We start from the raw sequence: 15,275 nt of genomic DNA, 5'->3' as shown, positions 1-15,275 counted from the left end.
ACTGTAACGTCCACCTCGAGTCACATATACTCCGATTAGGAATCGAACCTGAGTTCTCTTATGAAACATGAGATCGAATCTAGAAACATATTCACAAAATTAGTAGTACGAGAAACATGTACATGTAATGCATGAAACTATAATTGTCTTTTTTTTTTTTACAATTAATGTCTAAGAATACATTTTATTCCATAGGTCAAATCCAACAAAATTTCAGTTGATAGAGCTAGGCAATGAAAATAGTTTAACTTCATCGTATTTCAATCCACAATTCCCTACCAAAGTCATAATTCATGGATATAACTCCAATGTTACGCTACACCATCTTGTAAATCTTAAAGACGGTAAGTACGTACTTTACTTGTGAACCGTAAACATATGATTTGTTACTATTTTGCTTCAATACTGAAATACCTCTTAATTTGGCGTGTGTGTGTGTGTTTGTGCTTTTCCAGTGGCCCAAGCTATTTAACATTTTTTGTAGATATGTTTTATGTATAAAAACAATATGTGAGATTGTTTAATTTGTTAAAACTTGAGAGCTTCTTTCAGCATTGAAATTAGATTTATGTTGTATGTGATTCTCTAATTAACATGGTATCCGAACCGCAGTGCCTTCGTGCAAAATGTTAGACACTAATCAGTAACTGTAAACCAGTCTCTGGTCTCAATCTTTAAGACCTGAAATACTACTATAATATATCTAATTAGCATTATCACCATAATAGTTTAATACGGTTTGAAAAATGTCTTTTACAGTACATATTAGAAATATGTTAGGTAGTGTAATCTTTGTTCTTTATGAGTATTAAATACAAAATATAAGATGTTTGGACTTCCCTGTATACAAAGAATCGGATTTGTTTTTTGTCTTTGGATTGACCGTGCAATATTTAATAAAACTTCTTTAATGAAATTACAAGCAACTGGTACAGTGTGGTGTTCGTAGTCCTGAGATTAACCATTTCATTTCTGATAAATAACACGTAACTACATGCACATAACATCATCATTACCTTTCTTATCAATGTTGATGTAAGATTTTTGGGATAGATTTCATTACAGTTTGTTATTTAAATTTGTGGAATCTGTGTTCCAAGTCATTTAGATTTTAAATCAAAGTATATGGATTACAAGAGATCATATAACTGATAAGCTACTAATTCAATATAGTTTTGATTGATTAAACTGCTATTAATAACTTCAATAATGATGGTAATGTGATCCCTAATTCATCTTGACAAAGTTCTCCCTATTTTGGCTTTTTTCCTATCTGACTTCCTGTCTGTACTTCCGTGTAGATAATGTTAGACACCAAATCGTCATAATCATATTAACGTACCAAAAGTCGAATAGAATATTCTTAAACATCAGATTTTATCTTCCTAGGGTAGATCAGTACGTATCGCGTTATCTCATACAGATACGACAGATAAATGATAGATTTGTCTTTGTAAGTTTAGGTATAATAAGAATCTTTGTTTCGCTTGATATAGTTACACCTAAAATGGTGGACAATAGGAAACTCGCGAAAATAAAACTGGAGAGAAACTACTAAAGAAAAGTCTCTTCTGCGCGAAGAATTCGGAAATTAATACAGTTTTTACCTAGGTATTTCATATATATTGTCAGATTTTGACAGCCATTATGGTGGGTATGAATAAGTGCAGCCATCTGGGTATCGTGGCAAAGTGGGTCCCTGAGCTGTTCATTCCACGGTGAGATGCGTGGCAGTGGAAACGTGTAACGATGGAATAAGGCGACTACGAGAATAGTGTTGTAGTCACAACTCTACAGAAAATGGGCATGCCACTATACCATGGATCTTCGCTACCTTGAAACCGCTATAAATCAGTGAACGGTTTGTCTACCACACCATCCAGCGTTACAATGAAACGAGAAGTGTCAGTGATTGGCAGCGTAATGGCAGACCGCACACAGTGAGGACACTATAGGCAATTATAGCCGTAGCAGCAAGGATTCAGCGTAATATCCACTAGAACTCAGTGATGTCCCGAGAGATATCCATTTCGAGACCGACCATGCCACAAATGCTTAATCAGGACCTGGTACTCAGAGCCTACAAATAACGTACAGAACCCTTCCTGGCTGATGCGTTACGCCAGTAGACAGTGGTGAAAGCCTCCTCAAGCGCTACGAGGAAATGATCACAGGATAATTCTCTTTTACGAAGAGAAGCATTTTACAGTTGAGCAGACCTTTAATGCTCAAAATGACCATGTGTAAGCATCATCATCGTACAAGCTACCGAACGTGTTTCCAAACGTCTCATCATTCAGCATCAGTCATAATGTGGTGGAAGCTTCAAAGACACAATATGGATCCATTTTTGTGAACAAGTGGCAAAGACATCGGTTACAGTGTATCAAACCACAGTGGTGGAGCCCACTGTGGAACTACTGAGTACTACCATGTTCCCCAACCAACAATGAAGCATCCAATAGGATTCTGCTTACGCAAAAGCACGGTGAACACAGAAGTGGCTAAGAGCTGGGTGAACATCCCAGCTTTCATCTTTACACCAGACTGGCGCTCTCAACCTGCTCGATTAAGAAACTGTGACCAGTGCTTCAATCAATGACCTGCAAGAAAAGACCCTAACGTTTACTCCCTGAAGCCCACCCTGGGCAAGGCAGCACTCCACTTCCCCATCGATACTGTTTGTAATTCCATTGACGAGTGGTCTGCCAGATTCCAGGCCTGCATCCAGACTCAAGGTGTACATTTTGAAAATTGATTAATACTCTTCATCCTCCACACTTTCATTCATCTTGCAAAGGATAGCATGTACATCATCAGCGCGTGTCTGGGTTTCATTTCCAAACCTCTGACAGTACTTATCAAATAGCTAGGTATATTATTCATGTTATATTGGCCTACCTCTTGGTTCGTTTAATACTTTTGGTTTTGTAGAAAGTAGTAAGTAGAAAGAAGTTTTTGAATTACCTAAACTAAAAGGAAATGAGAGCCACAAGAATCATCTGTAATCAGGATCACTACTAAAATTAACAGAACAATATTGTTTCAAAATTGCGAAATCTCTTACATAGGAAAATCACAGTTTGGTTCTCATTGGTTGGAAAGTTAATTAAAAGTTCTTTCCCATAAATCTGGGTGGTCAATATAATTTGGAAACTACAAGTTAATAATTAACTGAAATGCCATTTAGAAGTTGAGCTTCGAGAAAATAAATAAAGAAAAAAAAACTTCGAGAAAATCGTAATTTAATTTCCCCGACTTCTGGGATTTTTTCATTGTCTACTATTTTAGGTGAAATGAGGATTAGGTAAACTACGGAACCGTATTTCATGTACACTGGCGGGCACAAATCTCACCACTTTTCGCTAATAATCATGATATAAATTTACAATACGCACCGTGTTCCTTCTGAATTTGCATGTAAACCTTCTTCTTTCTCTCAATCTTTTCTCACTTATGAAGGGTCGATGTTTCTGACGAGTCTACTCCATAAAGTTTTGTCCCCTTTCCCACTGAAGTCATTGTTAACAATATCCATCCATTTCCTTCTTGATTTCCTCTACTTCACTTCCCATTCGCTTCCATTGCCATCATTCTTCTGATAGTTGTTTGTTCTTTTCATGAGTTGGTCATACCATTGCAGTCTTCTTTCTTGGATCATCATAGATATCTCTATAACTTTGGTTGCTCCCCTTACCTTCACATTCCTCACTCTCTCTCTTCCTGTTATATTGTTCTGTTGAGAGTCAGCGCAGCATTCTCATTGTGGTATCATTCTGTCGTTTTTCTTGTGCTTTCTTTATTGCTCATGTTTCTTCTCCGTTTATGATTGCTGGTCAATATTTTGTATTTTGTAGATCACTCCTTTGTTCTTTACTGTGATTCTGCGGTCACTCATTGTATCACATCTTCCAATTTCGCCACCCCTCTTGCATTCTATGGGTTATTTCCACGCCTAAATGTTCTTGTCAATAGATAAGCCTAAATGTTTAGAATTTTTCACTTTATTCAATTGTTGTCCTTGTAGCCTTACTTCCCCATTTCCTTAATCTTTTGAACTCGAGTTATTTCGTTTTCTTTCTACTAATTTTTAGGGCTCTATTTTCCAGATTTCCTCAAACTTTAAATTTTTCCCTACTTGTATTGCATACTACATCGTCGGCAAGCATCGTACACCAGGGGGCTTTATCCTTCACATCTTGAGTTCTAACATTCATGGCAGAGTTACAGATACGTGCTAGAGATAGAAATGAGTCGAGATAAAACTCGATTTGACTCGAAACTCGAGTCGAGTCACTGTTTTTGAGGTCGAGTTTCGAGTCGAGTCGAGTTTGATAAATGGCCCGCTCGTTCCGTTCGTTTTAACTCGTTTTGAAATCATGGAATTATTAGACTGGAAAGCAAAAGCCATGAGAAATGTAAGCGGTAATGTGGAATACTTTTAGTATTGCTCACGACAGGGTTCACTCGAGAACGAGACGACCATAGAATTTTATAACGAGATAGAATCAAATGTCATGAGCACCAAGGCTGAGACCTGCATGGTTGGAATTTTTGAGCCCAAGCAGAAGCCCAACCCGGGTAGTGATGTCAACCGGCTCGGCTCGGTTCAACTGAGCGAACAGCTAGAGCCGGCTCTGTTGGGATAAGACACTGACTTGGCTCATGTGAGCCATAAGCTCGGTTCGACTCGGGTGAGCCATCGGCTCGAGCTGGCTCGGTTGGGTGAGCTGTTGGCTTGGCTTACTTATCGGTTTGGCCCGATAGTGAAAGAGCTGTGAGCCGTTGACGACCCTAAACCCTAGCCGAGCAGTTTTGAACATGTTTGGTGGCGCCCTAAAACTTTTAACAATTTTTGCCTTGAGTCCAAATACTTGCTCTTCCGGAATTCAAAGCCAGAACTTCGTGAACGATGTCGTTGCCTCCTGAAGATTTTTCGACGACCCAGATCGGTAGTCAACTAGTTTTTAGTATTCAGATACAAACCGCCCATCTTCCATGGTTATACACGGTGATATAATAATAATAATAATAATAATAATAATAATAATAATAATAATAATAATAATAATAATTATTATTATTATTATTATTATTATTATTATTATTATTATAAGTAGTAGTAGTAGTAGTAGTAGTAGTAGAAGTTGAAGTAGTAGTATCATTGGTAGTTATATTGTCTATGTGGGATACGGTACTTGAAGAGAATACTTGAATTTACAGACAGGATTTAGCTAGAATTAGCTCGTTGACTTGACTCAATTTTTTTACTAGTTATTGTGATAGAACTTTTAGTTACATGCACCCGACAACACTGCTATTCATTGAATCAAAACTCGGGCACTTACAGAATCTGCCGTAGAACTGACAATTCAGTTCGTGATGAATATCACGATAATTTCAAAGTTTACTTTTCATTATTTTCAGGACAGATCCTTAACACACTTTTGATGCACCGAAACATCAGCACTGTTGCCAATTCAGAATGTTAATTTATGAAAACCACGTTTTCTCTAGTAACCCCTTTCAGACCCGATTAGTTATCGGTGAAAATGAAAAATTATTTTCTCCATTCCATACTTTCCAAGCTACTCCAACTACACAAACTGAAAATTAACGACAGAACATCAGTACTTATGAGTTATGAGTCAATTTACGTGACTTGTAAAATAATTGATTTACACCTTCGGTTACATCCGGCAACACTGTGTGGTTCGTAGTGTACTTCAATCGTTGCTTCCTAGTTTAAAAATATATGCATGAACAAGGTTTCATTTTGGTATAACCATTATTTGTGTACCACTTCCGGTTCAAAAATTCTACTATTCCAAACTCCGAGTTGCATTGTCTATTGGACACCCTATATATATAGCAACTGTAGTCCAAATCCTTCCAGAATTCTCTTTTCTTTCTCCTCTCATGTGAATGGGATGAATAAAGGCACTTTGTATTCATAATTATTGTTAAGAAATAGCTAGAGCTTAAGATATGTATATTTTTATTTTATTTTATATAGATATTTCTGATTTGATTTTATTTTTATACTTATTTTGTTCAGAGTACCTTCTAAGGGGAAATTACAACATTTTGATGGTGGATTGGAGCAAGTTGGGACAGGCGCCCTGCTACCCTATGGCCGCCTACAACGTGCAACATGTTGGGAAGTGCATAGCTAGGTTTATAGAATTCCTTGCTAAACATCGTGTTAAGGATTTCCACATCATAGGATTTAGTGTTGGTGCCCATGTCGCTGGTAGTGTTTCTAATTATTTGGAGTCTTTACGCTTGAGAAGAATTACAGGTACAGTATTTGTTTATATGTATTTATTCAGAAGGTGCAGATTGCGATGTGACACAAACAATATCGATTTCATTCGCTTGTCTTATACATTTTATAATGTACATACTCTAAAGTTCAGTTAGACCTCAGGGCAGTACCAGGCATATCAGTGGTGGATCTAGCCCTAGGGACTGTACTCCCTTTTTTTAAGTGACGAATTTATATACAGAATAAACCGGTTGTAACGACTCCGAAGGGACCGCAAATTTACGGTCGTTATAGCCGATAGTCGCACAAACCGGGTTTTCATTTTCTTGCTCAAAATTTCGTATCTAACAATAAGTTTTAGGCTATTCACTTCTTGAGTATGTTTTAAACTTACTGTATGTGTTGTATAGTATAAGTCATGAATGACATATAGTATTCTCGTTCCAGATACTGTATTACAAAAATTAATTTATTACCGTACAAAAATGAATATACAGTACTCTCTATATAAATTACTGTATGTACTCTCGTACAATAAATGCAATGCTGTTCTTTTTTAAAATGTACAAATGTAATGTACTGTACCTTACACATTAGAAAAATCCAACACACATAACCACAAAACATCAAAAAGTAACATACACACTATTATTCCATGTCTGTACTTTGAAAACGCTTTAACTTCAGTAAGCAACGCTGTAACGCATATACTGTACTACTTAAGGTAATCAGTTATCTTTGTTTGCTTCTTGCACTTAAGATGTGCGTACACATTTTGCATTTGACGATTAATTCGTTTCAACGTCTCACTATTGACATTTGTATTAAATTCTTCTTTGAACATAACAAATTTTTGTAAAGTTTTCACTGCACTCAGAGCTTCGTTAAGTGATGGTACAACAAATTGTTCTTCTTGTTGTTCATTTTCATTTTCGTCAATTACCTGTTGGCTTTGGATGTCAGCTACAATTTTTTCTTCACTCGCTGAGGCGCACACTGCAAGATGGTTGTCTACCTCATCAAAGTCTTCTATTTCACAAGTTGACAAAGATGGACCAAGCTCTTGCACTAATCGCGCAAGACGAATAGCATCCTCCACTTCTTCATCATCAGCTGTTGCTGAAAACGTGTCGTCCTCACCGTGGAGTGGTGAAGAAAGGTCTCGGAAACATGCATGTTTAAAGCAATTAGCAATGGTCCTTTGAGTAACATTTTCCCACGCTTCAGATATCATTAAAATTGCATCAAGGACGTTGAAATCTGGTTCTTTATCTTCTTCGATTTTTTGTAACATGTTCATTACCTGAAGCTTCCTGTACTGCATCTTAAGAGATTTTATAACTTCCCGGTCCATAGGTTGTAAACCTGAAGTGACACCTGGAGGTAAAAACACAAGCTTTATATATTGCAGATTATCAACTACAGGATGAGCGGGGCAGTTATCGACAAGGAGAAGAATTTTTCGTTTCTTTGATTTCAGTTGAGGATCCCAGTTAAGCAAACACTTTTCAAAAAATTCCAATGTCATCCAAGACTTTGCATTGTTTTCACAAACTACAGGTAGGGAGTGAATATTTTTAAAACATGTTGGTTTTCTGGATTTGCCAATCACCAAAAGCTTTTCTTTACAAAATCCTGTCATATTTGCAGCAACCATAACTGTGATTCTTGTCTTAGACATTTTGCCACCCGAACATTGTTTACCTTTAAATTTCAGAGTCTTATCTGGCGTCATGTAAAACAATCCAGTTTACTCTGCATTGAATATCATCTGGCTTGTAACCTTTACACAAAGCAGGCCACTTCTTAGATTTCCACTCGGCTGTTACGCCATCATGTACACTTGCAGCTTCGCCACAAATTTTCCCAGCAAAAATATCATGATGAGCTCGGAAACGCTGTATCCAAGAGGAAGAACAATTGAAGTTCCGATTGCCCAACCGACGAGCAAATTCATTGGCTTTCGCTTGAAGAATAGGTCCATTGATCGGCACATTATTTGTTCTTTGCTGCTTAAACCATCTAAGTAAAGCTTCTTCAATCTCTTTCTGGTCGGATGATCTGGTCTGCTTGATTTTTAAAGATTTTTTTTCGAAAAGAGACTGTATTTTCTCTCTGTCCTTCCAAATTGTAGAAATCGTCGAGTGTGATAGTGATAGATCCAATTCCCTCGCCATGCTGACGTTTGTTTCTCCATTTTCTAATCGCCTATTATGTATGACTTTTCTTCAATATTAAGCACTTTCCTTTTCTTTTGCGACATCTTCAGAGCGATGCTTGCCTTGACTATTTAACAGACAGACTGATTGGATATCTATAATACTGTATACTGAAAACAAGAGTTTGAAAATACGTAAACCTTACATTGTTGTCAGCAATCTCCAAACACGTAACAAACAAAAATCAACATTGAACGTTATAGCCGATACATTTCTCCGATAATGTGATAAAAAATATGTCGTTCTATACGATATGTCGTTATAAGCAATGTCGTACTAAGCGATCTCTTAAATACAGTTTTTATATAGGGTTTAGACGGGACCGTTAGATTTCGTCGTTATACCCAATACATCGTTAAAAGCGATGTTGTTATAAACGGTTTCGACTGTATTTTTGTAAGTGTATAGGAAAGTCAAAATTTAACTTACCATAGTCTGGATTCTGGCTGACTCCCCCAGTTTTTCTTCTAGATTTCCCACTGAGGCATATAAAGAATTTAAAAAAAGAAGAAGAAAGCTGGCAAACTGGACTGCTAATAATAACAAGAGATTATGTATAAAAACGTATGTTAAAATCAGGGGCGGATCCAGGAGGCTATCGAGGCAATTTCCTCCCCCCCAGAAGAGAAACTTTCTTACTTTACATATAAATAAAACCCATCCCAGAGGTTGGAGCTCTTAAAAGTAGTTCACAACCTGGGAATTTTCTGTGGCTGGCAACACTGTTACTAGACAGACGCAAACTGTCTTAAAATAAACATTGGTACATCACTAATATAACCCACAAGTATCATGGCTTTATTTAAGAAACAAAAGCTTCTAATTATAAAAAGAAATATATTACGGTAAACAGAAAAGTAGGGAAAACCTAGAAAAATCAAGGGTCAGAACCTAAATACGAATTTTTCTTGTATTCCCTAATTACCCCATTGTAAAGATATGTATCCGGTTTTGTTCAGAAGGACTAATGTTTAACTGGCGTAAGTTGACTTGCTCTCGGACGTATTTAAGATCTTTACCTTCGCAAAACTGAAATTGATAAAATCTTTCAATTTAACGTCCGATGATTATGGACTAATCAACTAGACAAGACAATGATTAAGGCAAACGAATGGTGATGGAAGAATGGTGGAATGAGAATGTGGGAGGAAACAGGAGTAACGATGTTGTCCACCTCAAACTTACTTGGTCGGAAATCGAACCAGGAACCCCACACACCAGAGATCCCAGCTCGCACTAAGTGAACCATGTGGTGAACAAACACCGTGTGCGTGGGTTTTCTCGGGGTTCTCCCGTTTTCTCCCATTTTCTTCATTCCATCATTTCATTCATTTCTCATCATCACTGTCTCCTTTAGCCTAACCGGCATAACCGTGGAACGTAAAACTTAAAGATTTCATTTTTTTTTTTTTTTCAATTTCATAACTTGAGGAGCTCTTGATGTTTGGCCACTCCAGCACCGCGAAATCTCTGGGCTATCGCCGCGACTGCATAAGACATACATGCATGTCTAGTTTGATCTGAATCAAAAAGATGCACGTGCCGAATCTTCCATCCACTTCGGTTACTAGTCTTATGATTATGTATTGTACTGGTTAATCAATAAAATCACTGGCTCCGTAACTCTACACAGGTGCCCTGGTGTATAGAGTAGTGATGAGCGAACGAGTCTTGGTCTTGCAGTTTTGCAAGAGTCTTGCATGCAAGACCAAGACCAAGACCACGAATCCCGATGCAAGACCAAGACCAAGATCAAGGGGTGCAAGACCAAGACCAAGACCAAGACCATACCTGCAAGACCAAGACTCTTGCCCAAGAGTCTTGCACAAGTACCGGTCAGTGGTAGAGCGTTTACCCCTGGTGCTGGGGTCCCTGGTTCTATCCCAGTTTGCACTATTTGAGCTTTTTTGGTGGATAGATACCGTGTGCGTTGGTTTTCTCGGGATTTTCACGTTTCCTCCTACTTTCTTCATTCCACCATTTCATTCGTTTCTCATCCATCACCATCTCCCTTAGCCTCGACGTATAATTGTGGCATGTAAAACTAGATATTACATCATTTCAAAACATATTAGTGGTTTCCTTCTCACAAAACTAAAGAGAAATGAAGTATGGAACTTCGGTAATTTCGTACACCATAAGTACCGGCTACATGGATATGGCCTTGGCTCCTTGGCCTTCCAGCATCCGTTAGAAACTTTTAATGTGAGCTCAAAAAATTAATATCGAAATAACAATTTCATGATATTGACAAAAACTTAGTATATGTGACCGCAAGTTTGATTTCATGTGCGGGTGCTTGTACGTTGAATAATTGTGTATCAATATAACTTTTAGCCGCCTCAGGTATATGGCACCCGAGGATTGAGCGATATAACATTATACAAAAATAAATCATCCATATTGAAAATTGAGAGTGATTTTGTACCGATATTTCAAATAACTTCGAGTTTGATACTTGGTTTTTGTATTTCTAATACAGGTAAAAGTATTTGTATAAATTGAGTTTTGTGTAAGGGCAGTTTAGTCGTTTTCAATTTTCACTCATATTATTCCAAAATATTAAGAGGTTTGATTATAATCATTATTATTTTTATTTTTCTCTCTCTTTTTTGGCCAATATTACTAACATATAATCATCATCATAGCTGGTCTGTCATTATTGGCAGGTGACTTGTTGCAACTCAGAAGCTTCGATATACGGTGGTCCTCGCGGTAGTAGCAATTTTCTGTTTTAATACTTTCCTTCAACTACAATTTCCTTTGCCCCTCCCTCTCTTTCCTTCCACCATACCCTATAGGACGTCCCACATAATAAAGTTACTCCTCAGCCAATGTCCCAACCAGTTTCTTTTCCTCCTCTTAATTACATCTAAAATTCTTTTTTCCCCTACTGCTACTAACATCTCATTCGTTTTCCGTTCAACACAGCTAATTCTCTCCTTTTTTCGAAAGCCTCCAATATATTTTTCATTGCTTTTGCGTAATGTTCATGCTTCTGTTCCATGGAGTGCTTACTGCAATCAGTAAAACAAAATCTCAATATTTAAATGGAAGTTCGTTCAATATAAAGATTAACTAATTTTGGTGGGAAATAAATAACTGACGCCTTTAGTGTGTAAAAATAATTTAGCAATTCGTGATATTTCAGTAATCTGTACCGTCTTGATTTTCTTTCATGCATCTCAGGGGTAGCCTCCCCAATGTTTGGGAACCAAGGGAGTAATGGATCTGTTAAAAAATATATTTCGAAACGTTGTAATTTATCTTATTAGTGAAGCGTGGGCACCCATTGAAAAAGATTATCGCCTATGTTGTACACTATCATCATACTTAAACGAAGGTAAACTATCAGTGGTCGAAGTGAGACGGTATGCAGTGGTATGCCATACCACCTCCGGTTTTTTAGTAATTAGTGCTCTCAAACGGGTCGGGTCAGCTGGGGTCGGGTTACGGGTCAGGTCAACTCGGGTCGGGTTGTCGGGTCGGGTCAGTCGGGTCAGCTCGGGTCGGGTTGTCGGGTCAGGCTACTCGGGTCGGGTTATTCGGGTCTGGTTGTCGGGTCGGGTTAATAGGGTCAGCTCGGGTCGGGTTGTCGGGTTGGGTCAATCGGGTCAGCTTGGGTCGGGTTATCGGGTCGGGTTAATCGGGTCGGGTTATAGGGTCAGGTCAGTCGGGTCAGCTCACTTTGGTCAACTGAGTTTAGGTTGAGCTTAAACTCGGCTGGAGTCGAAAGCTGCTGTTTTCACTAGCTGCCTAATTAAAAATAACAATTTTCAATTGATTTTATAGAAGCCATAAATCTATTTTGAACACTTGCAGCTAGTGTTTTTATGGTAAATGCTTATTTTTGTACTTGTGTGTACTTTAATTTGTAAATTTGGAAGATTGATTTTACCAATCGACTGTAATATTAATATCTACGCCAATATGGAGTCTGAATTTAGAACAAAACTAGAAGTTGTTTAAGCAAGGTTAAAAGAAAGATTGGATATGGACGACCAAGCCCAAGCAGGGCTGCGGTGGCTCAGTGGTAGAGAATTCATCTCCGGTGCATGGTGTCCATGGTTCGATCCCAGCGTGTAAGTAGGCTTTGTGGTGGAGAAACGCAGTGTAGTGGGTTTTCTCAGGGTTCTGTTTCCTCCCACTTTCTTCATTCCACCATTTCATTCATTTCTCATGGTCATCGTATCCCTTAGCCTCGGTGCAGAATCGAGGGACCTTAAACTGAATATTTCATTTTATTTCACCAAGCCCAAGGACTTCGATACAAGAACAAGATAAAGATTGGATATGTAAGACGAATTGCATAGTAATCTTGCTCTTGGCCTTGTTTTGGTGATCACCAAGTAGCGATGAGCATATTTTCTTGCTTTCCGTATAGTATGAAAGACCATAATCAAAATCACACTTGGTCTTCATTTGTACCGATGAGGCGAGCATTCTTGGCTCTTGTATAGCATGAAAGACCACCAAAACTACGAAATGCAGGACCAAGACTTGACTGCAAGACAAAGAATAAGACGCAGTATTGATGACCAAGACCCAGGGAGCGAATTGTTTGAATTTCATTTATTGGGCTGAAAGTGATGAAATAAAATTAGTACTTTGTAATTAAATATCATACTGTATTTTTAAATTTTACATTACAAAATTCATATTATGTATCTTCTTATGTGCAACTATATATACTGTAAAATACGTTTTAATTATCAAGAAAGAAAAATCAAAGTGGCACGGGTCCCGGAATCATAAGAACCTATTTTGGAATAAAAGTTGAAGGCTTGGAAAAAATCACAGGTGTTAAACGATTGTAGTTAAACGATTTCCTTTTGTCTCCGCCAAGAGACTCTTGCTATTGCCTTCTGAGAAGACCCCCTGCCGTCCAAGCAGGTGAGAACACTGACCTTGAAGAAAAATGTCGTCACATAGAACTAAAGCAAGAAAAAAAAAATAAACTTCTCCCACGTCGAACATTGAAATGAAATGAAATGAAATTTTGAGTTTTACGTCCCACGGTTATGCCGGTTAGGCTAAAAGAAACGGTGATAATGAGTAATGAATGAAAGGGTGGAATGAAGAAAGTGGGAGGAAATGGGAGAACCCCGAGAAAACCCACGCACACGGTGTTTGGTCGAACATTGGTATCAGGTATATAAGGAAATAACCAAACCTCAAAAGTGCCAAATATTCATTAAGATGCATATACAAATCCCCCGCTTGATCTAGCTAGTGGTTAACGTGTAAGACTTCGGTACACGTGGTCCGGGTTTAATTCCCAATGGGAGTGCATTTTGGGGTTCACCCAGTGTCGTGACCATAATGCTCTCAAACGGATCGGGTTGACCCGACCCGACTCGTGGTCCGACCCGACCCGACTCGGATCGGGTCGGGTCGAGTTGTCTGGTCGGGTTGTCGGGTCGGGTCAATCGGCTCAGCTCGGGTCGGGTTATTCGGGTCGGGTCAATCGGGTCAGCTCGGGTCGGGTGGTCGGGTCAGGTCAATGAGGTTGGATCACGGTTCGGGTCAGTCGTGTCGGGTCGGGTCAGTCAATTCGGGTCACGGGTCGGGTCGGTCTTCAACCCGACCCGACCCGACCCGTTCAGAGCACTATTAGTAATGAAGACATACAGTCTCTGGTTTTTCAGTGATCAAGACAATGTTTAAATAGCCGGTATGTTGAGTCAAAATCATAATAAAATATACTGCCTCTGCTTTTTTTTTATTTCGAACACTGTATACTATATTACATTTAGAAATATACATTGTATTTCCGTTACTATTGGAGTATTGTAGAATTTATCCAGAGTAAAATTTACCTAAGAAAAGCATAAGATTTAGTTAAAAGCAAGACTTGCAAGACTCTTGCAGCAGGACCAAGACCAAGACTGGGTGTGCAAGACCAAGTCTAAGACCAAGGGTTCCAGTGCAAGACCAAGACCAAGACTGGATGTGCAAGACCAAGACCACCCGGGTCTTGGTCTTGCATTTGCTCATCACTAGTATAGAGGTGTAGCGAAATTATAATTAAGATTAGAATTTTAGTCAAGTTTATGCTTCGTCCTTGAAATACAATGAAAAAGTATTAACACGCTAAGAGTGTCATGAATTGAAAATGTTCGGAAATCCCTGATTAAGTCGTTTAAAATTTGGTGAATCACAGAATTCGCACTTAAATTGTAAACACCATTTTTCAGATGTGGTTCTATGCATTTTTATTATTATATTCATCTTTCACTCTTCAGGCCTAGATCCAGCTTCACCTCTTTTCCTCACCCTTTCAAGAGATCAAAAATTGGATTCATCTGACGCTGATTTTGTGGATATCATCCACACGGACGCTCTTATTCAAGGGAAAATAGAAGCTAGTGGCCATGCAGACTTCTACATGAACGGAGGAACCGCACAACCAGGGTGCGAAAAGGAAATAAGTGAGTATAAACTCCTTAAATAAAACTACTATGGTGATTCAAATGCCGTAAAGAAGAAAAAAGTGTCCAAGATTTATTCTGTATACTTATGTGTAACGCGGGGATTTTACCTTTCATTAAGTAGAAAGTTGATGTTGTTAGACTGGCGGAGGGCAAAAACAATGTATTCTTTTCTCTATCCATATTTTCGCTTAATTTTGTCCAAAGTTTCTATTAAGACTACTGAATATCTCCGCCATATTTGTTTTCAGCTCATTAATTTATGAGGAAATATTTGTTTTACTCTATCTTAACCAGGGATAAAAGTGGATCAGAAAAGGTGGTGGGTCACATGACGTCACGGCGTCTCCGTGCCTA

At 38.3% G+C, this 15,275-nt stretch overlaps 1 protein-coding gene across 1 annotated transcript in view; it reads left to right on the top strand.

The window, feature by feature from the left end:
• Positions 1-15,275, top strand: part of LOC145686186 (pancreatic lipase-related protein 2-like) — a 102,173-nt gene that overhangs the window by 66,996 nt on the left and 19,902 nt on the right. The window contains exons 3-5 of the mRNA XM_081759214.1: positions 196-344; positions 6,059-6,301; positions 14,733-14,918. Coding sequence (XP_081615340.1) covers positions 196-344; positions 6,059-6,301; positions 14,733-14,918 — 578 coding nt within the window. The remainder of the gene's footprint in view (positions 1-195; positions 345-6,058; positions 6,302-14,732; positions 14,919-15,275) is intronic.

The sequence above is a fragment of the Thermobia domestica genome, chromosome 5, assembly GCF_964235325.1.
Source record: "Thermobia domestica chromosome 5, izTheDome1.hap1.1, whole genome shotgun sequence".
In the NCBI taxonomy this organism is placed as follows: Eukaryota; Metazoa; Arthropoda; class Insecta; order Zygentoma; family Lepismatidae; genus Thermobia; species Thermobia domestica.
This window is presented reverse-complemented; position numbering and strand designations above follow the sequence as displayed.